The sequence below is a fragment of the Labeo rohita genome, chromosome 7 (assembly GCF_022985175.1).
Source record: "Labeo rohita strain BAU-BD-2019 chromosome 7, IGBB_LRoh.1.0, whole genome shotgun sequence".
NCBI lineage: Eukaryota > Metazoa > Chordata > Actinopteri > Cypriniformes > Cyprinidae > Labeo > Labeo rohita.
The window spans coordinates 34,092,546-34,114,027 of record NC_066875.1 but is presented as its reverse complement, the minus strand read 5'-3'; the positions used below and the strand labels follow the sequence as shown (position 1 = coordinate 34,114,027).

The window sequence follows — 21,482 nt, the reverse complement described above, 5'->3', positions numbered from 1 at the left end:
CAGAGGACGTGTTTGTTTTTAGGCGTCTAAGTGGAGAGGCTTAATACAGGCTAGCTAAATTAGCACATCCATTCTGACAAGTACTCTAATAACCACTGCGGATTAACTTATGACCCTGTTTGGGAGCACAAAGCTCATGGCCACTGTTGCTCCGCTGGACCAAACTCGCTGTAGAGAGGCTTTAGCGCCTGAACTGCTGGCTGCTACCGCCTGCTTCCGTGTATATTATTAGGTTAATAGGATTTCACTTGTTTACACCAACTGTTAGCTTAACTGGAGGTCAAAGAGGTGGCTTAAACTTGTGTAATTGGCTTATTAAGCAGGCTCAAGTAGCATTGTAGTGAGGGGTTAAAACACACACACACACACACACGCAGACACAGACACAGCCGGGGTGCCACGCGACGTGCGTCGAGCACGGACTAGCTGCGTGCTCGCTGTTTTTCAGCTTCTGATAACGCATGGATTGCGAAAGATGACCTTTGTCGGTGGCTAGCTATTGTTTGCGGATTGGTTGCACACTCCGCAGGCTGTGAAAGACACATCTGCTGCCTCGCACGCAGAAACGGAGAGGGATAAAGGGGAGGGAAGACCTGCGCCACACGTCCCACACTGCCACAATACCTATCCGCTTATCAAATATTTGTCCGGCCTTCGCTACCTATTTACTTTCCCTCTGTTTGCTTTGCTTATTCAAGTCTCTCTGTGCCAGATACAATGTTACCAAAGACTAGATGCGACAGTCTCTTTTTTTTGTCCCGGGTTATTCACCTCCTCGCTGTCGGAGGGCACATGGACGTTTTCTTTTGTTTTATAGTTTGCTTTCAATTTTCTCCATCTCACAGCCTCTTTCTGAGCGAAAAACGGCATAGTGCGCTGCCGCGCTCTCGCTCATAAATACGTTAGCGTTCCGGGTTGCTCCGTGCTTCGATGACAAACAGAAGTGGTGTTAATTTGCTCACTGCTCACTCACTCTTCCCACAAACCCTTTGCTGAATAGCCCAGCTCAAATTGTGTATTTGTTTAATATGTTTTTGATTGATTCAGTGATGATGATCCATACAGTCAGTATTGAGAACACACACACATACAGGAGCACAAAAGGCCTCTTTGTGCTGCTGGCAGGCAGGGTTTGTGAATTTGGGGAGCAGGGTTGAGATTACTCGATTATTTCATACAGGGGCCCAGGCGAGTCACAGAGCCCGGTCCCCGCCGCACGGAGCGGGATGGCTGTGGCGACGGCGAACCACAACAGAGGCCGAGCCGAACCCAAAAGCGATGGACAGCAGCCAGAGACAGATACACACCAGCCCTGTCACACACTTGCGGTTTTTTAAAAGAAAGCAATTTAGTTAATGATTTCATTCTGAAAGCCTGTCATGATGCATGCGTCTGCCCCTGCCAGGAAAAGGAGAGCAGGGCGGAAAGAAGGAAAGAAAGAAAGAGAGACGAAGGTGTTAGTCAACATGACTACACTTAAGTTCTAAATGCTTGCGGCTGCTGTGCGGATCGTGTAACCGAATGGAGCAGACCATCGTACTGCTACTTACAACTGGCTGAGGAAGCCCATCACCGACCGGAGAGAGAGTGTTTTTTTTTTTTAAGCGAGACTCCAGTCAGATATTTTTCCAGCTTGTTGAGAACATTTTTAAGACACTACTGTGCTGTTTTATCTGAAACGGGAGCATGCGAGTTGGTCAGACACACGGTTTAATAGCAGACGGGTGAGACATTTTCTGTATCAGTCAGCGGCTAATCCAGTAATGTGCCTGCTTTCTGGCCTGGGTACAAATCTACTGCACATTTTTCTGTTCAACCATGCTTGTCAGCTCCTGGTTTTATTAGGCCGTGGTTCAGCGTGTTTCGTATTCACTTTACCGCTTTTTCCCTGTGCTGCTCCGTCTTAGCATTGCTAAAACATCAACCCTTCATGTACTCTCTGACTCAGATTTTCGTGGCAATTACACAGATCGATGGACGGACTCTCCCTCTCACCCTCTCTCATTCTCTGTCTCTCTCTCCCACTTTCTTTTTTTTTGTATCAGCTGTCAGTCATGTGGGGAACTTCTAACCACCTCCTGACAGACATGAGTGCCAGCCGTTCGTTTAGCAGGGGTTTTTATTCAGCCGCCTTCGTCCGACCTGTCACCACGGCCACACACTGTTGCCCATGCCTTCCGTTGAACAGGGGCGAATGAATTAGTTTCAGAGGTTTAAATCGGCAATCAATGTCACTTGGCCCAACATAATAAGGCTTAATCGTAGATCTTCGAGATGTGTCCTGGCTGACCCTCGCGATTCGTCAGGCATCTTTACATGGCCTCATCTGGGTGGAGCGAACGTACTGCCCCTATTTTGATTTTCCAAATGACGTGTCGCATGAATTGTGGCCTTTTTGGCATCCCCTCCCGGTACTCCCTGATCCTGTCTTCCTGTCCTCCTTTGCATGTGTAACGTCAGGGGAAAATAATACATTTCATAATTTGGTTTATAAAAAAATATGAAAATGAGGAGAGAGAACACTGTAAGGAGGACACAGAAAGCATAAGAAAAGAGTAGTTTAGGTTATGAAAATAAAATAAAATAAAATATTATTAAACAAAATAAAATAAAATAGGGCTGTCAGTTTAATGCGTTTACTTAATTAATTAATAAATAAAAAATGCGATTAAAATATTTTAGCGCAGTTAACGCACTGGCCCCGCCCCCATGACCTGTATGTCATCTTATATTTCATATAGTTGACTGTTGACAAATATGATGCTGGGCAACAACTCCACAAATGCCGTTATGTCCTAAAATTCAAGATACTGGTGCAAATGCCCCTGTATTTCTTTTGTCTCATATTTATATATCACATATCACACAATATTAGACGGGCAGCAAGAGCAATATGACACGAGTGGTGATTTTGTCCCGATCTGTCACAACAGTTTTGTAAATAAAGAAGTTGATGTTGTTAAATGTTTAAACACAATATTATGTGTTTTGCTCAGTTTTGAAGAGAACATATTAGCCTACCTTTAAAGCCATAGAAGAGTTGTTGCACGTCTCTGAGCAACACAGCGGTGTTTAGTTTCTGAATGAATCCGCATTTTGAACGAATCGTGTGAATCAATGATTCAAAAGTCCATTCATAAAGAGAGCCATTTACTACTTTCCCGAATGAATCAGCTGTTTGAATGAATCAAATGAATAAATGAATGACTCAGAGAGACATTACCGCCACCTGCTGGCAGGTTTATTTACTTTCTTACTTAAGAGTATCATAAAAAAATAAGAACATGAAAGAAGGTATTTTAAAGACTGATGATAACAAAACTGTTTTGGTTACCAATCTCAAAAATAGCTTTAAATAATCTCTTGTGGGTATTTTCACAGTCAAATTTATTTTGTGATTAAATATTTTTTTATACCCCAAAACTAAAATAAAATGAAATAAAATAAAATACGTTTTTTAGAATAAACTTTCAGAAAAATTAGGGATGGGACTTGCAAATTGTTGTCTACCCAATAAAAGCATCCTGAATAGTGTAGTGTTGAAGGTATTTCCTTGATTTTCTTCCTCCACAGAAATCCCATTTATGAGATGAGAATGAAAGGGAACAAAACAGCTTTTCTTTTCATTAGACGCTGCAAATTTTCCAATTTGGTTGACTAGCGACTGCCGCAAAAAAAAAAAGAAAAAAAAAAAAAAAGCTTCCTATTTTTGGAAAAGAAAGGAATTAGGGGGACAGTGGCTGGAGAAAGCAGGGCACTGTGCGCCGGCATTCCAGATGTCCAAACGACAGTTGTACCAGCCCAAGTTTTTCTGGGCACCGGGTGCCAATGATGACCTCATGAGCTCCAGGCTGAAGACTGTAGGCATACAGTTCTCGCTGACACAGGCTTGAATAGCCCTCAGCCTTTCATGCGTCCATTCATTCTCTCCAGTCCTCTGGCGGCAAAATTACTCCCTCATAATTAGCCATTGTCCCCGTTTTTGGCCAGTCTGAAAAAAGTTTTTTGGCTAGTCACTTTTGTGTCTCCTTCACCCCCCATTTTTAACCTTTTCCCTGTCTATATTACCCTCCATCTTGTCTAATATGTATATTGTGAAACTGAGCAACATACACCCCTCTGTCTATCTTTAGCATTCTCACTTCATTCTGTCTTCTGTCCTCGTCACAGTGGACTGTGGGAGATTTTACACTCGATTTGTTGACTCCTTTGCTATAAAGTCAGCCGCTCTGAAGAAAAGTATCTTTATAAATGACAGAGAGGACCTGTCCCTGAATGGTGCTTTGTTTACTGTTTTTCCAAAAAGGGGCCCCCACTATATTTCATCTGTCAGAGTTGCTTTTCTTTCCTCCAACAATGCTTGATTGTTTCCTCAAAAAAAAACGGGAGGGACAGAGAGAGTAAGGGAGAGAGGAAAAGAGAGAGAGAGACAGAAAGAAACAGAAAGTACAAAAAAAAAATCCAGGTTCCACAGACAGGAGAATTCTGTATTATATTTTCCTGCCAAATTCCGATCTCTGTTTTCCTTCCCCTGCGCTCACAAAGGGCTCATAACTTACTGTCAACTGTGAGGGAAACCACAAAGCTCCACTGTTGCTCAGCAAATAGGCTGTGTTGCTTGATGGCTTCACTGGCTGTAAAGTTTGCTTAACTGCAGCACTGACACCAGGCACTTTGGGAACGGTCGCCCCGTAAGGCCCCGAGCGAGGGACGGAGAGAGCCGGCGAGCTGCTTTTCTTGTGTCTCAGAATCGTCTCCGGCCGTACTGGGACTGAAAGAGACACGCGTGCGAGGGAGACGCTCGGTGTGTGTGTGAGCGGAGGAGCTTAACAGCTGCTCTGCCGGTGGCTCCGTTCATGTGTGTGAGCGTGCTTCGTTCAGCGTGGCGTCGGATGTGTTCTGACAAGACGTGCCGTGGCTGGGATCGAACGGCCTGTCTGTGCTCGAGTGTTTTTGTGTGTGTTTGTGTGTATCAGAATTTAAGGAAGTGTTATGCCATCCAGCTCTGAAGTGGTGTGTGAAGAACAGAGAAGGACAGGAGCGGCCAAACAGGCTGAGGGGGACAGTATGTGAGTGTACACACCTGATACACACTCATTCACACACATATCTCACATTCACAGTGAGGACAGTGACAGGGTGTTTGAGCTACGATTTTTTTTTTCACAGTTCTCTTAGTTTTCTTTGCATAATCCTTACCCAGGCTTTGCCTGATGTCTAGAATGCACTTTTAGAAAATACTGACCTGGTGTTCTTGTAAATTGACTGTGTGTTGTATTTAAAGTGTTGGATATGGAGCGGAGCAACAGTGGAAAGTAATGTGTGGAACGGTTGTGAGGTTAACATTTATGGACTACAATTTAAACAGTTTTGATGGCTTTTAAAAGTGAAGGTTTTTCTCAGGATGTTTAGAGGTGTCTTAGTATCACTATCTATGTGTGCCACAATCATTAAATTATATTTTATTCTCATTTATTTCTTCTACTCCTCCTTCTAAAAATATTTATTTATTTTTACTTTTTACACACATTTAGTATTTAATAGTAGTATTTAATTTTATTAATTTATTTATTTGCTTGCTTGTTTGATGGATTTTCAAAATGTATTTCTCAGACCATTAGAAGTGCCTTAGTAATACTATCTGTAAGTGTGCTATACTCCTGTTCATTATTTCTTCAATAATAATAATAATTATTATTATTGTTATTATTATTATATTTCTGTTAGTATTATTTATATTTATAATGATTTTTTATTTAATTATTTGTTAAATAAATTCTATGTTTTTTAATGAAGTAATAATTTTATTTCTTTTATTTATTTGCTTACAAATAAATGACTAACTGGCATAAAAAAGATATCAATATAGATTGTTTTCTGTTGATATTACAACTTCTAGTTCAAAGCCCTAGTTCTGAGAGACAGCGTTCTTTCCTTCTGTCTCAGGTGATTGTTCATGGATGGGTAGACTGCTCAGGTACAATGGAAGGTGATAATTTGAAGGTGCTAAACAGCTACAGCAGGGATGATAATTTTCCAGCCCAGGTTTCACAGGTGACAGAGGGTTGATTATAGGAGGTGAAGACCTTGAGAGTCTGTGCCGTCACCTGTGTGAATTGCTGTCGGAGAGACGCTCACACAAAGACACTTATGCAAACTCTTGCCACTGTATGTCTCACACTCCTGTTGTCACTCTCTGTGGGACGCCAGTCTGTGTGTGTAATTCTTGACAGAAGTCTCTACAGTCATGTTTAGTAATAACGAGTGAGAGTATTATATTCATTTTATGTTTAACAGTGCGCTGTTGTTTGAAAATAAGTAGCAGTAACTATACATTGCGTAACTGAACGCTCACCAGCAGCTGCTGTTGTTCAAAAATGCCGAGCCTAAACCATCAGTATTCAGAAATGATTTTGTCAGGGTGTATTTACCGTTTTGAATAGCGGTTTTATTTTTTTACTTGTTTTGTTAGTGTTTGTGTTGCATATGTGACCCTGGACCACAAAACCTTAAGGGTCAGTTTTGATTTTGATTTTGATTTTGATAAAAATTGAGATTTATTCATAATCTGAAAACTGAATAATTACGCTTTACATTGATGTATGGTTTGGACAATATTTGGCTGAGATACAACTATTTGAAAATCTGTTATCTGAGGGTGCAAAAAAAATACAAATCACCTTTGTAAGTTTTGATATATGTACGGTAGAAAACTTACAAAATATCTTGTCTTGGAACATGATCTTTACTTAATATCCTAATGATTTTTGGCATAAAAGAACATACATTGTATTGTTTGCTATTGCTACAAATATACCTGTGCTGCTTATGACTGATTTTGTGGTTCATGGTTACATATTTGCCACAGAAATACTACACAATACACAGTTGCTTGTTTCTTTTGTATGTTTTACAGATTTCCTTTCAGACACAAGTGCTTCCTGTTACACTTTGAATAACTGCATTGGAGTGTCCTGTTTCAGATTTATGATTAGCCCTTTAAACTGTCATTTGAAAAGTTTTTAATAGCATTGCTACAACTTTCTCCATCCTACTTTTACGTTCCTTATTAGCCTGTATTTTGAAAGTGCGTGCGTATGCTCAAGCATGTGTATGTTGATACACATGTGCGCTCGGTCGTGCGAACGTGCGTGTGTGTGTCTGTGTGTGCCGTTACCCGTGGAAACTTGAAGCCCTGTCATAAAGCAGCTTTTGCCATTTTTCTGCTCACCCATCGTTAGCCCATTGAACAATGGCCCTCTTGTTTTACCCTCTTTTATTTGATTATTTCTCTTCATATAGGTCTGGGTGGTGGTGCCGGAGCAAAAAAGCGGCCTTCTAATATTTCCTTTCAGGAGTGGCTGGTGATTTAGGGGGTCTGCGAAGGCCTGTGGTTTTGAGGGGGTGTGGGGTGACCGAGGGGAAGGGAGCAACAGTGACACCGTAGCTCAAGAGTTACTTATCGCCATTGTCTATAAAAGGGCAACAGAAAGACACGGCAGAGACAGAGGAGCGGGGGGCTTCTAACGATTGAGCGGGGCGAAAGCGGATATCCCAAGACACATGGCCCCCAGTCATGAGACCCCCTGAGGAACACCAGCGCGGGGTGTCTTCTAATGCCACTAACCAATTAAACAGAGGTCAGTGCGTGATGAAACGTTAGCAGTGGCAACAATTCATGAGTCGAAGCATTCCAGGCTACATGAGAACTCATGCCGAGAACTTAACTCCTAATCCTCATAAACGTATCGCAATATTGTCAGCTATATATGGGGCCTTTCTCTCTCCCTCGGCCTGCCAAAAGACAAGCTGTGCTGCCCTACACTTATTGATTGGTTTGGTTTGTTAGCCGTCCATTGTTATTGTGTAATCAGGCCTGAGCGGGAGAGGGCTGACAGGAATTCATATGAGGCCGCTCTGGCTTAGCTGATATATTCTCTGCTTAATATGCACAAAGGCCAACGGATCGGACTTATTTACTGGAGAAACAGATTGAATTATTAATAAGAATAAAGGGAAGCGCTGCGGTGGCTCGGCCGACTGTTCCGTGAGTGTAAAGCAGCGTTTAATTCGATGAAATACGACGGCGTCAAGGCTATTTCCCCTCCTCCGTCAAACGCCACGTACTGTAGAAGTGAAGCGGCTTTTTGTTTTATGGCTCGTAGGGAAGAATTAAACGATTTTGAAGTGTGCTTAAAGGAAAAATCCATCTCGAAATCGGGCCTTTATTCCAGCTAAACGGCAGCCACATTGTTCCATTCTCAGCCGTGGGTGCAGATTAGCCGGGTGGATGTGAGTGGGGTGCTGTTATGGTTGGGAGGGATCGGGGGCAAAACTCATGAACCAAGCACTCATGGGCTGAGCTGCCCTCCCAGCTCTCCTAATGAATTATTAACTCCAACTGACAAATACTGTTACGGGGCCCTGGCTCAGATCTGTTGCGTTTTCGAGTAAAATTGCTGTAGACACATGTTACGGGAGGATGGAGTCAGCCTCTCTCTCTCTCTTTCTCTCTCGCTATCATGCCTCAGCAGTTTGACTGATGGCTGGAGACTGGAGGGGAAGGCCTGAGAGACTGAATATTTTAGAGGTAAAATAATACCACTTGATTTACTGTGTAATACAAAAGAAGTGCTTTGTTTCGCTCGTGAAGGTGGGGGTTGTTGCGCTGGAAGCTCCGGCTCTTTGGATCCATGAATAAAAAATAGAAGCAGAATCACTCTGTCTTTCGTAAGCACTCGCCCCTTCCGCGTGCGCCACTGAACTTTGCTCTTAAATTTGATTTTCAATTAACGCTCTACAATTTGAGAGATCACTTTCTGTTTGATATAATTACAGGAAACAATTTATTGGCTGATTAAAATTGAGGCCTCGGTCTCGCTAAAGAAAATAGGGGCGCGGAGCGGTCTGGGTCTCCGGTGCCTTCCTCTGCGCTAACTAACAGACTTAGCTTGTTTGCACAGCTGCGGTATCCCGCTTGATTAACTTCCATTGACTTCCATTGTCCACTTCTGTTGGCTGCCGCAGAGCTCATCTAAGACTTTGCGGATGTGTTTGTGTTATTTCTGTAAGCATAACAAAATTCTTAATAGGAGACAATAGCAGCTCGAGTCGTTTTAGTTTTTCGAAAGCTCACTTACTGAACTGCATTAAACAATTCATATTGAAAGTGTGAGGCTTAAGTGCTCAGCCATGTGTGCAAATTGATGGCACGTCTTCAAATGAAGTAGTCATACTTTAAAGGGCCTGAGAGCAATTGGGCCTGACAGCCCGTTGCAACCCACACATCCCTCATGCGCCGAAGTGCACGGCCGCCGCACGCACGTGAACAGATTAACTCACAGTTTGGTGTTAAAATAATCTCTCCCGGTGTCAAATTTGTTTTCGTCCCACGATGAGCCACATGCTGAAAAACTTGGCAGGGCTGGGAGATGGAGTTCTGGAGGCACCTTGGGCTGCCTTCATTACCCATCCTGCCTCTCTCTCATCTCCCCTCAGTCTCAGTGGGCAGTGGAAGGACATTAGCTCACCTGCAGCCTGTGACCTAGAACGCCCATGCCCTTTGTCCAAGCTAATGTGGCTAGCGGCGGCGTTTTGGCCGTCTCTGCCGAGCCTCTCATAGATTCTGGACGTTTCAGCCTCAAAACAATGAGTCTGCAACCCTGTGGTCAGCAGACGGTCACGTATATGTCATTGTTCATGATGTTATGAGCACTGGCTGTCTAGTGTAAATTACTGTCTCAGAGCAGGCAATTTAAAGGCCGGTAGGAAAGTTGTGTCTTGGCTGATTTTCAACTCACAATATCAGTTGCTGCCTTTTGATTAAGTATTTAAAGCTTAATTCGATTAGCAAGTTAAGTTTATCCTTAGCAGTAGTTGTAGAATAATTTCATGAATTGTTATAAAATCACAAGTGAATTGTTGATTTATTTTATTTTATTATTTTATTTCATTTGGTTTATTATTTTATTTGAATTAATTTTGGTTTTATTTGGTTTATTTTATTTTATTCTATTTTAATTTTTTTTATCTTATTTTAGTTTATTTCATCCAATGTTTATTTTATCTTGGTTTTATTATTTTATTTCATATTTTATTTTATTTTGGTTTTATTTGTTTTTTTATTTTATTTAATTATTTTATTTTTATTCTATTTTATTTGGGTTGTATTTGGTTTATTTAATTTAATTATTTTATTTTATTCTATTTTTGTTTTATTTGGTTTATTTTATTTTATTATTTTATTCTATTTTTACTTTATTTTGGTTTTATTTGTTTTTTTTTATTTTATTTTGCTTTTATTTGCTTTATTTAATTTAATTTAATTTTTTATTTTATTGTATTGTATTCTCTTTTTATTTTGTTTTGTTTTTATTTGTTTTTTATTTTTATTTTATTTTATTTTATTTTGTTTTTATTTGGTTTATTATTTTATTTTATTTTATTATTTTATTTTTGGTGTTATTTGGTTTTATTTGGTTTAGTTTATTTCATTTAGTTTATTTCATTTTTTTTTCCCTAGAGAAACACTCTAGCACTAAAAATTTGAGCTTGCTGGCGCAGATAAAAGAAGCTTGGTTGAGTTTTACGATATATGACATGATGACTGTTGTTTGAAACAAATGAATTTACCAACCCTATTTTATGATTTGGAAATTCAGTATAAATCTTTGCAAAGTTACGTCCCATCTGTCACAGCAGCCTACTCGAATTAATCCTTATGTATAATTGCAAAAGCAGAAAAGCACAATCACAACCAAACTAAGGAAAATGGCACATTTATAGACTCAGTATGAATGTAATGATCAAAATCCCGTTAAGTGTCAGCGTCTCAGCGTCACCGCTCTTTTTGTGGTTGGTGGCAGGGTTAGCGCTTTAATGAGAGCGTGTTATATGGTATGGTAACCCTCTTAGCGCGGTAATCAGGCGCGGGGCGGGGGGATCGGGCCTGCCTCAGGCAGCTCTCCAGCCGTAGCTCAGCACGTCCATTTACATTAAACAAAGGATTAAGAGGGACCCCAGTGCACGCAGTTTCTCCCACACCGAGCTCAGAGCCATTGATAGGATCTCCCCAGCTCTGATACCGGTCCAATCGTGGGGTTAGATGTGGTGCGGAAGCTCAGAACTGCAGCCAAGTTCATATATATGTGATGCGAGGGCACTCATACAGAATGAAAGCCCAGCTCCAGCATTTCCTGTCTGACATATTCAAGACTGTTCATTCGGAATGAAGTTGTTCCATTGGAATGTTTTGTGACAAACGTGTTTCCTCTTCTCCTCTCTCAGCAGAATCATGTCTTCCAAGCAAGCCACCTCTCCATTCGCCTCGACCCCTGACGGAGGCGAGGATGGAGTGAATCAGGAGCGCATGTCCTGGGAGAAAGAGGAGAACACGGAGTCACTAGTTGCCCCTCAGCTGCCCCTGCACAATCTGCTCCACAACAAACCTCCCCCGGAGGAGCTCCAGCCAATCAGCAGCAGCGTGCCGCCCGAATCCGACTGGGACAGCCTGATGTCGGCCCAGCAGCGCATGGTGAGTGCTACTGCCAGCATTTCATAGCTCATTTACGTGTGCTAACACAGGCTATGGGTGTTTTTAACTTTCTAATGAGGTGTAGATGAAAGATTGCATTATTAAAGATATTTGGCAGGATTGAAAGAGTGAGAACCGTCTGGTCGAGATGATTTGTCTAGAACACTACGGATATTTTCCATTTGTGACACAATCTTACGACATTAACACAACATGGTGTAAACCTCCTGACTTATCCCACATCTATTCTCTCAAAACAAACACACACACACTCCTGCAGAGAGGAATCCTCAACCCAAGGACACAGCTAGAACAGAGCAGGCCTCTCTGGAAAACTTTTGAATGAAGACTTAAGACTTTGCGATTTGCCAAGGACTCAGCTTTGAAGTTTAAGTCCCCCACAAGTGCCTGGAGATCCCTCACACTGTAAAAGTGCAGGAGAACAACGTATTGAATTGCATTTCACGTCAGAGCGATTTTATGAATCTATAAATAAAGGGACAATGAGAAAGCGGGACTGGGAGTGGGAATTCGAGGGAGTTGAGGGAGCCGCCCCCCTCCTCCGTGGTGGTCTCTCTAGACCGTGAGGCATAGAGCCCAGACGGGAGACTGACAGCCACTTATTGTTCGATGCTTGTAAAAGGGAATTCTCCATAAACCCTCCCTCTGCTGCTGCTGCTGCTGGCCCAGAGCTAGGTGACTCCGACTAGCCCCTGAGGTCTGGACTCCCCTGGCCCGGCAGCATCCGGACGCCAAAACCCACTTTAATTAGCCTAAAAATTCTGCTGTCATAAGAGGCTTTTTGCCTTTTCTTTATCTAAATTGCAAGGAGTTTGCATTCCACTGGTGACACCATGTGACACTAAATATATGTGAGGGACAGCAGGATGCACTTTTGCACCCAAGGGACAGATGCACAAATTGGATTTCTTTAAAATCTCAAATATTTCTCCAAGACAGCAATCAGATTAAATGGAGGTCAAATGGAGAATTTTTCTCCACTACTGTAATTTAGAAGACATCTTCACAGTGTCTTTATTTGTTCTCAGATGTGCACGGATATCAAAAGTCAAAAGATTTCAGTATGAACTTTGAACATTTCTGATCAAATTCAGTCTGATTCTATGTTTTCTCAGACCAAACTATCTGATGCCTCTTCTTTGTCTGTTTTTATTCCTCTAATGGAAAGTTGTAAATGTAATCATTATTAATCTAATATAACATTATACAATAAAAGTCTTCACAAGTAAATGCAGAAGGCTTTAGCACTGCTCAGGTGGTGCTGATTTCTAAATTGGATTACAGAGAGCTTTTGTGATTGGTGTAATTAGAAAGGCGTTTCAAAGAATTGTTACCGCTCTGCTGTGGTTGGATATGCGGGAGATGATCTCTCGGTTTCCTCTTGATATAATGAGGGAAAGCATATGAAAAGTTAATTGTGCTCATTTGATGTTCAAGAGCAGCTGCTTGTGTTTGATTTGCAGTGAGCGATGCATTCGCGCACGCTTGTCTTCACAGGAGCAGGACATCCTGTTGTTGAGTGAGGGTTTTCACTTCAGTGGAGTTGTAGTTTGCTTTAACTCTCAGCTGATGAATACTTCACTTTACTTTGGATAAAATTGACTGTAAATGTAATGTGAAGTATGTGCAAACTCTTAGTGTATTGAGTCATGCATTACGATCTGGTATGTCAATATAAATGTAGAGACCATGAAATAAAATGTGTATTGAGTGTATAATAGAGTGATAATGGTCTCTGCTGTTGGTGTTCCAGGTAATCTCAGTGATGCCTGTCTAAAAGCATTATGATATTTGTGTGCCCAGCAGAAAATCTTATTGCTCAGTTATTTTTAAGATCAGGAGACTTAATGAATTTGCCAGTTATGTTTAATTTAGATATCAGTTTGTTTTAGATGTTACTATGGGGGGCAATTTCTGCCTCAGAAAAACTCTGACTTTATATCTCACAATATGACTTCAAACGTTTGGGGTTAGTAAGGTTTTTTAATGTTTTTTTCTGTGTTATTACTATGTTAATACAATTTCAACAAATAACTTTTTTCTGTTTAAAAATATTTTTTAATTAACTTTATTTCTGTCATTGCAAGCTGAATTTTAAGCAGCCGTTAATAAGTATTTAGTGTCACATGACCTTTCAGAAATAATACAGAATTTTTAAAAATAGAAATCTTTTCAAATCATCTTTCCTGTCACTTTAATCCATCCTTGCTGAAAAAAAAAAAAATCTTATAAATTCCTATAAAAAAAAGAAAAAAGTTAGGAAGAATTTGACAAATTGTGGTCATTGAAGAATTTGATTGAATTACAGCTGCAAAACGATTAGTCATGATTAATCAATTCAAAATAAAACTTTATGTTTACATATGTGTGTGTACTGTCTATATTTAAATACGCACACAGACATGTGTATATATTAAGGAAAAATGTTAGATTTTTATGTAAAATATCTATATGTAATATATATTGTATACAAGTATTTACATACAAATACATATGATACATACAAATATTTTTAAATATATAGTAGGGGTGTCAAATGATTAATCGCATACAAAATAGAAGTTTGCCTACTAAATGTGTGTGCGCTATGTGTGTATTATTATGTATATAAAAATGCACACAAGTTACTGTATATATTTCTAAGAAATATGTTATGTACAAGATATTTTTTTATTTGTATATATTATAAATTATATAAAAAATTCAAACAAATTCATATACTTGTAAATATTTCTTAAATATATACATGAATGTGTTTGTAATTATATATACATAATAATTCCACAGTAGACACACATATATTAGGCAAACTCAAACGTTTAGTTTGTATGCGATTAATCACGATTAATTATTTGACAGCCCTAATATATAGATATATGTGTGTGTTTTTTATATATATACGTAATAAATATACACAGTACACACACATATGGTATGTAAACAAACTTTTATTTTAAATCGATTAATCGCAACTAATCGTTTTGCAGCTTTAGATAGAATATGTTTGGGTGCATATTAATGTCTCTGACTTTGGCAGACTTTAAAAACTTAAGTCTTCTTTTACTTTAGTTGTACAAAACAATTGAGAGATTCAAGGATCTTGTCTGTAAATTTGACATCCTGCTTATGTTAGCAGAACCTCCAGTCTCTGCCAGCTGATTTGTGGGATCTCATTCCATGTGTGGCTGCCACATAATCACACTGCCCTAATGCCCGTCTGTGCCCTGCTCTCCAAAACATACACCTGCCAGTTTTTCCTCTCACTGATGGAGCAATCCTATGCCAAACCCTTCTCTGTCAGGACTCCCTCTCCACTCACTAATGTGCTTTTGCACTTTATTTTTACAATCACTCAGTAGTGTTGTAGAGTTACTGGGCTCTGTGTAGGATCAGACAAACAGATCGCTTCTCCCTTTCGTTCTGTTTTCCCTCTCTGTGTACTCGCTCGGGGAACACTGAACTATCAGCTGCAGACAGAAGCCCAGTTAACCACTAAACCACACACAGGTGGGACCGCAAAACAACAGCAGCTTGAGACAGGGGCCAGATTTACGATGGCCTGGAGGGTTCCGCGAAGAACAGCCACCCGCTCGAGAACCAACAAATTACACCGCGCTCGAGCTCGGCTCAAACACGCACTCGTAACCTTTGCAAAGCAATTACAGCGATGACAATTGTAAAGAGAAAAGAGTTGTTAAACACCATTTATCTGCTCTGTAATCATGTATCCTAAACTCACTTTCTCTAATACAAATGGTATGTCTTTAGCGCTTTATTTTCGATTTTTAAAACAGTTTTTAAATGTGATTAAATTGCTCATACTCTGACAGTTTAATGTCTGTTTTAACATAAAGTAAAACTCCTTTGTGTTCTCCTGCAGGAATCGGACAGCAATAAAGTATGTTCCTTATACTCCTTCCGGAATAACTCTACCTCTCCACACAAGCCAGAGGAGGGGGCCAGGGAGCGCGGCGACCTGCTGAGCAGTTCAGCCTTCGGAACGCCAGAGCGCCGCAAAGGAAGCCTGGCCGATGTGGTGGACACACTGAAACAGAAGAAACTAGAGGAGATGACAAAGACAGAGCAAGACGGTATGGAAGGTTTCAGCATGTTTGTGTGTGTCCAGATATAGGAATTTATGTGTATGTGAGCAAACGTTCTTTTCCTCTTAGCGAGAAGCGTTTGTTGGCGTGCATCGATCTCCTCAGTCGCTCTGTTTTCCTCGTTCGCCGTCTCTGCTTCTGTATAACTCTGTATTCTTTCTCATTCGCCATAATCCATCTCTTTTCTCCCGCCGTACGCACGCACACACATGCAGTCTTTTAACCTGGGAGGACTGACGTGGCTATGTTTTCCAGTTTGTTCTGAACTGAGTCCAGTGTGACAAAGAGTGGGTGGCACTACCCCTCAGCTTAAGTGTGGTCTCCGGGCGATGCCAAACCAAACTCTCAGACCATAAAACACACGCCACGACCTGACGCCAGGAACATTACCTTTTTATTCTTCAGTACAGACGACAGCATTCATGCCGCAAAATTCATCTACAGACCAACTCAAATAGCTCCAAGAAGACTTTTTTCCTCCATGTGTTTAGGGCCCAGAAGTATCCAAGGATTTGGCAATTAAATTTCAGTGATATAAAATGATATGAAATACATATGTATAGCGTTAGAATTTTGTTATATGAAGGATTTATGCTTTTGGGCACATTAAAGCTGTGCTTCTACAGCAAGCTGCTTCGTGAAAGTACTGTAAAACTCCAGTCCTGTGGCTGAAAGGAGAATGTAGTTAATTGATAAAATTTCTTATTTTGTTTTATTTATTTGTAAATAATTTTAATGAATAGTTTGACGCAGATCATGCCGCAGTGGAGCGAGTCCTCTGGGAGAACGACCGAAAAGCAAATACTGGAAAGAGTTGCTGAAACCGTTCCTCTCCTCGTAATTAGTGTAAAGCAGAAACCTATACAATCAAATATTACACACACACACACTCTCACACACACTCACACTTAGACAGTATTGCTCCTTGGGGAGATACTAGTCTCATTTAAGCATCTGGGGAGCTCTTAGCCCGAACACTTGATCAGAGGAATAAATTAGGCCATAATTCAGTTAAAAGTATTTTTCCTCACATAGTTTTTTTTTTTCCCTCTCTCTCTCTTCCGTTCTGTGAAGGTCTTCATATTAATTTAATCGTATTTGTTTATGGTCGGTTTCATTATCGCCAAGGGTTAGAGAAATATTTTGAATAAGAAAATAGGACAAATTAAATAAATCTGAGTGAGGGGCTGTCAGTCATGAATATTTTCATATTCATAATTGATATAGAAAATCATGACAGGCCATCCATTATCATAAAGGAGCTTCATTTTGTGGGGCGGTGCGATGAAATAATTTAACAGCAATCTAAATTTCTGTGAACTGATTTAAGATTTTTTTTCTCTAAAAATATTTCCACCTATAATTTGCCTGTCTGTCAATTAAGCTGCTGTATTAAACAAAATGCAGTTTTGGAAATACCACTTAAAGTGGCTTGCATTTAACTGAAAAAAATAAAATAAATCAAAAATCATCTTTTGATGGTTTTTTTTCCTCCCTCTTTTTTTCTCACCTCTCAAGTTTAATGGTAAGCAAAGATAGTGTGAAGGGCTTATGTCCTCCTAAGTTCCTCCTGTTGTTTCTAGTAGGGTGTTTTTTAAGATGTGCTCTCAGCCCTCTGTGTATTAGGGTGCTATGCTAATGAGCCCCAGCTGGTATGGCCGGTTGCTGCAGTAATTTAAATGGTCAAGTGCAGCTCGTAATCCTGAAGGCCCGTATGTTTAGTGCAGACAGGAGAGGGTGCTTCACTTCTAGTGTACAGCTGTGTTAATCTGCCCTTAATAATGGAGACAGAGCCGACCTCATGCCTCCACGCCTCACGCCACAATCTCCCCCGTTGCACAGAAATTAGTTCCTGAGCTCGAGAGAGACGAGAGGCATGCAGAGTTCAATACGTTAGCGGTAAGATGCTGGAATGGAGCGGTTCTGCGTCCTTGAGGACGTCTCAGTTTGGTACAGCTGTAAGGGGAATCTTCAAGCCCGCAGTACCTCAAATGTCAGGATTAACCCCTTGCGTGACTCCGAAAGCAATTGAGAGAGCCATGTGTTGTCTTAACGACAAAGCACGTCGTTATGTTGTGAGAAGCAAAGAATGGATGAGCTAAAAATATCGCTCTTATTAAGGGAACAACTGTAACCTTTCATAGCTTGCTCAGCTAACTGGCTTAAAGGAGAAGTTCGCTTCCAGAACGTTTGAGGTAAAAAAGTATATACATTTTTATTTTTTTTAGAAAATGACATATTGTTTCACTAGAAAAGACCCTTATTACTCGGCTGGAATCATAAACTGCATTTTGGACGTTCAAGCTTGCGGGCACCATTGAAGTCCACTACATGGAGACAATTCCTGAAATGTTTTCTTTAAAAAAACATAATTTCTTTATGACTGAAGAAAGAAAGGCATGAACATCTTGGATGGGTAAAACAGTGTCTTTTGATTTCAGTCGAGTAGCCATATATTTGGACATGCTTGAAAGGATGCATTCATATAGGAGCACACTGTATTTCATACACACACTTAATTGAATGTGCACCAGGGCCCTAAGAGTCAACCGCTCTCAAATTCAATCAGACCTATTAGAACCGTACCGCAAGTCAGTGAAACTGGACTGTCATCTCCATCTCTCCTCTCACTAACAATCCTTAAAGTGCCTTAAGTGCTTGTGACCGCTCTAATGAATGAAAATATCCTGCCTAGAGGACTGCATTAAGCTGAATAGTCACCTTCGCTGTAAAAGCGCTACACAAACCACCTCATCCACCGAGGAGGTCTTGGGATTTTTCTGTAACTGGTATTGTAAAACATTATTTATGGAGAGCTCTCCGGTGCATGCTGATAGTTTAAAATGCCTAATTATAGAGGGGGGAAAAATCTAAATAAAAAGAAAGTAAAATAAACAGGACAAGAGGAAAAATTAGTGTCCATTATAAAGATTCAAGGTGACCTTGTCTGGGATTCACAAGCAATTATGGTCCTTTTTATGAAATGTACTTAAGTAATGAACTTTGATATATGAATCCTTCACTCGGTAGGTTGTTTTCATTGTTGCAGTTATGTGGGATTCTTCCGGAGCTTTTATGAACACTCCTTTTTTAGTGGGGTGATTCGTTGACCTCTATTTGGATGAACTACACTCACCCTTATTCAACCTTGAATTGATTTGTTTGCAGTTTAGCGCTCCAATATCTGATTTGTACATTGAGCAGCATGCTTAAACAAGGCCCATTCTCTCTCACCGAGTTGCATAACGCTTTTATTTTTATGACCATTTATTTTTTAATAATAATAATTGGCCTATCTGTAGTAAACAAATTTGAATATTGGTGCATCCCAAGATTTCTTTTTGCATGCCCACATTCCCACAGCATGGGAAAGATCTAGAAAGAAGCATCCGTACCTAGTCAAGAAGGCATGCTGCCTACTGCTCTAGTTTGGGCACCAGTGAACCAATGGCTCTGCCAACTTAGTCAGCAGTCTTGTATTGGCAGGATTGGCCATGGCTGCTGGTAATAGCTTGTTAGCTGCTAATCCACGCTTAGAGCCCTGTTCATCTGAATGCCAGCATTTTGCCGGCAGTTTGGTGGCAGGGGTTCAGTTTGGTGGCTGAAAAATAGACCATCCACGCAGCATGTCACTCCTCTGTGATGCCTAGTCAGTGTGCACTGCTTCGACTAAAGAGACCACACACTAAATCAGTTTTAAATTATGTGTTTTACTTATTTATTAAAAAAAAATGCCTGTTTGCCAGGATAATTTATTATATAATGTTTCCATATTCCTCATAAAAGACAAACTCTCTCATAAAAGCATTGAAACGTGCTCTTACTGAGTTTCTCGTGTCAGCGTCCCCGCACAGTTGCTCAACCCTGAGCACCCTTGCACCTATTTTTCCATGTAAAAGTGAAAGGGCAAGGTTGTTAGACGCGTTTAGAAACATGTCAGAGCCAACAGGTGGAGAAAAGGCACTTTCTGAAAGCGAGTGAATTATGCCGGCAGGAGTGACCCGGGTGACAACAGGAACAGTTGCTAATGTGGCGTGGATGAGGGCTTTCTCTGGGGTGGTAACCCTGAGACCTCTGAGGGGGCAGAGGAGAGGCGAGGTTAGCGAATGGCTCTATACACCTGGAGCTTTGTGTATTGAGTCAGAGTTAATGAGTTTAGCAGGGGGGCAGATTCTTCATTGCCTCCATCCCACGTAAAGCCTGATCTCTAGGGCAGGGGGATATTTCCAGAGCCCCCCCGCCCTGCGGACCTTAGCCATTTCAGCAGCAGGTGAGCACCGGTGTGCATTTGAATAACAGCTGTGTGTGTGTGTGTGTGTGTGTGTGTGTTACCTTCCTGATCTGCTCTATGGGGGCTATCTGTCCTAAAAATCTCCTTTGAGGCACTCATTCCCCTGTTGAAGTATGTTTGCAAAGGCATTTGTTAGGAACCTGCCCCCCTTCCCTATATTTATACATTTCTAACTGAAATCTGTCCTTTTTTCCTCTTTTCTTCAACATCCAGCCCAATATCTCAAGGCAGCATGTGTCTTTTCCCCATCGAGATCGGGAGATTGATGGGTTTGGGCAGCGGGAGAATTGAGTGCAGAAAGCTGTTTTACCGCATGCCATTTCGGTTGCATTTTTATGACCCTCTTGAAAGGGTTCTTGTTGAAATAGCAGAGGGGCTAGCTTTGCTCTCCGGCTCTCCGGCTGTCCTGTCATCTACTTTTGATTTCTATTCCGCCTAATTAATAACCGTCTTTGTTGTAATGATACGTGGCACTGGCCCTGGACTTGGTGCATACTCAATGAGGTCGACCTTTTTAATTTTTTGGCTAGTGTTTGGACCAAACCTGAGATCTGGAAGCATGCTTCAAACGGGACGTTCCGTCGCTCTGTTATGTCAGTCCACCAGTCCCTCGGGCAGAGTATGCTGGGCCAAACATCAGTCGTTGGAAGTTTTCTCGCCTCCTGCACACTTCCGTCTACCTTCAACCGAGCCGCTTGTCTGAATGAAAGCGTATGGATTTGATTAATCCAAGTGTTCTTGTACACGTCAAAATATGTTAGTTACTCTTCAGAGTGATGTGTGGATCTCAAGAGTTGGCAGGTAAGCTCGTGTGCGGGTGAGTTGGTAGCTCAGTAAAAAGCAAGATCTGGCCCATCACTTTTGTTTGAATAGGTAATGTAAATCTGCTGGGGTTGAGCAGACATGAGCTGGAATGGCTTGTTAGGACACATGATCAAAAGCTCGTCTCCCTGCTCTCCGCTCCTTGCCAGTCAACTCTCTTGTCACCCTGCGAGGCAGACGTTAAATAGATTTTTTTTTTTTTTTTTATGTTGCGGGCATTCTGCCACTCTCTGGACTTTGACAAAAATGATAGCTCCTACTCCTCCTGTCTTTCCCCTCAGAGAGAAAGCTGTGCTACTGACAAGCCTTCAGCACCAAAAAAAAGGAAGATAGACTGATACAAACAGACTCTGGCAGCTCTGTTCAAAACCCTCCGCAGCCTGTATGCTTCATATCAAACATCCATAATACAAACACGCTTCCCAGAGGAGTGTGTGACGGGAGGGACAAATCGTTCCCCTCCTGACTGCTTAGTGCAGACCTCCAAAACTCTGTCCAGGCTCCAAATAGAGTGCTCCTCTTTCAGATGACAAAACAAGCAGCTGCTTCTGCCTCACTGTGCCATTCTCTGCGTCCATATCACCTTCCCTCTTCTCAGATTCCCATTAGTCAACAGTAGCAACTGCTGCGGAGCATTCCAGGAGCCATCTTCTCTCTCGAGCTCAGCTGTTGACTCTGTCCCTCTTGTGTGGGACCAAGCACAACGCTTCCA

The 21,482-nt window shown here is 41.2% G+C and overlaps 1 protein-coding gene across 15 annotated transcripts in view; it reads left to right on the top strand.

Annotated features, from left to right (window-relative positions):
- The window catches only part of sox6 (SRY-box transcription factor 6), a 163,827-nt gene that overhangs the window by 44,994 nt on the left and 97,351 nt on the right, over positions 1–21,482 (top strand). For 8 of the 15 annotated variants that reach the window (XM_051115000.1, XM_051114999.1, XM_051115008.1 and 5 more), the window contains 2 exons: positions 11,287–11,533; positions 15,435–15,645. In XM_051115000.1, the coding sequence (XP_050970957.1) occupies positions 11,287–11,533; positions 15,435–15,645 (458 nt within the window). Of the gene's footprint in view, positions 1–4,631; positions 5,070–11,286; positions 11,534–15,434; positions 15,646–21,482 lie in introns of those variants that run through there. The other 7 variants (XM_051115009.1, XM_051115004.1, XM_051114996.1 and 4 more) reach the window with 6 other exon arrangements.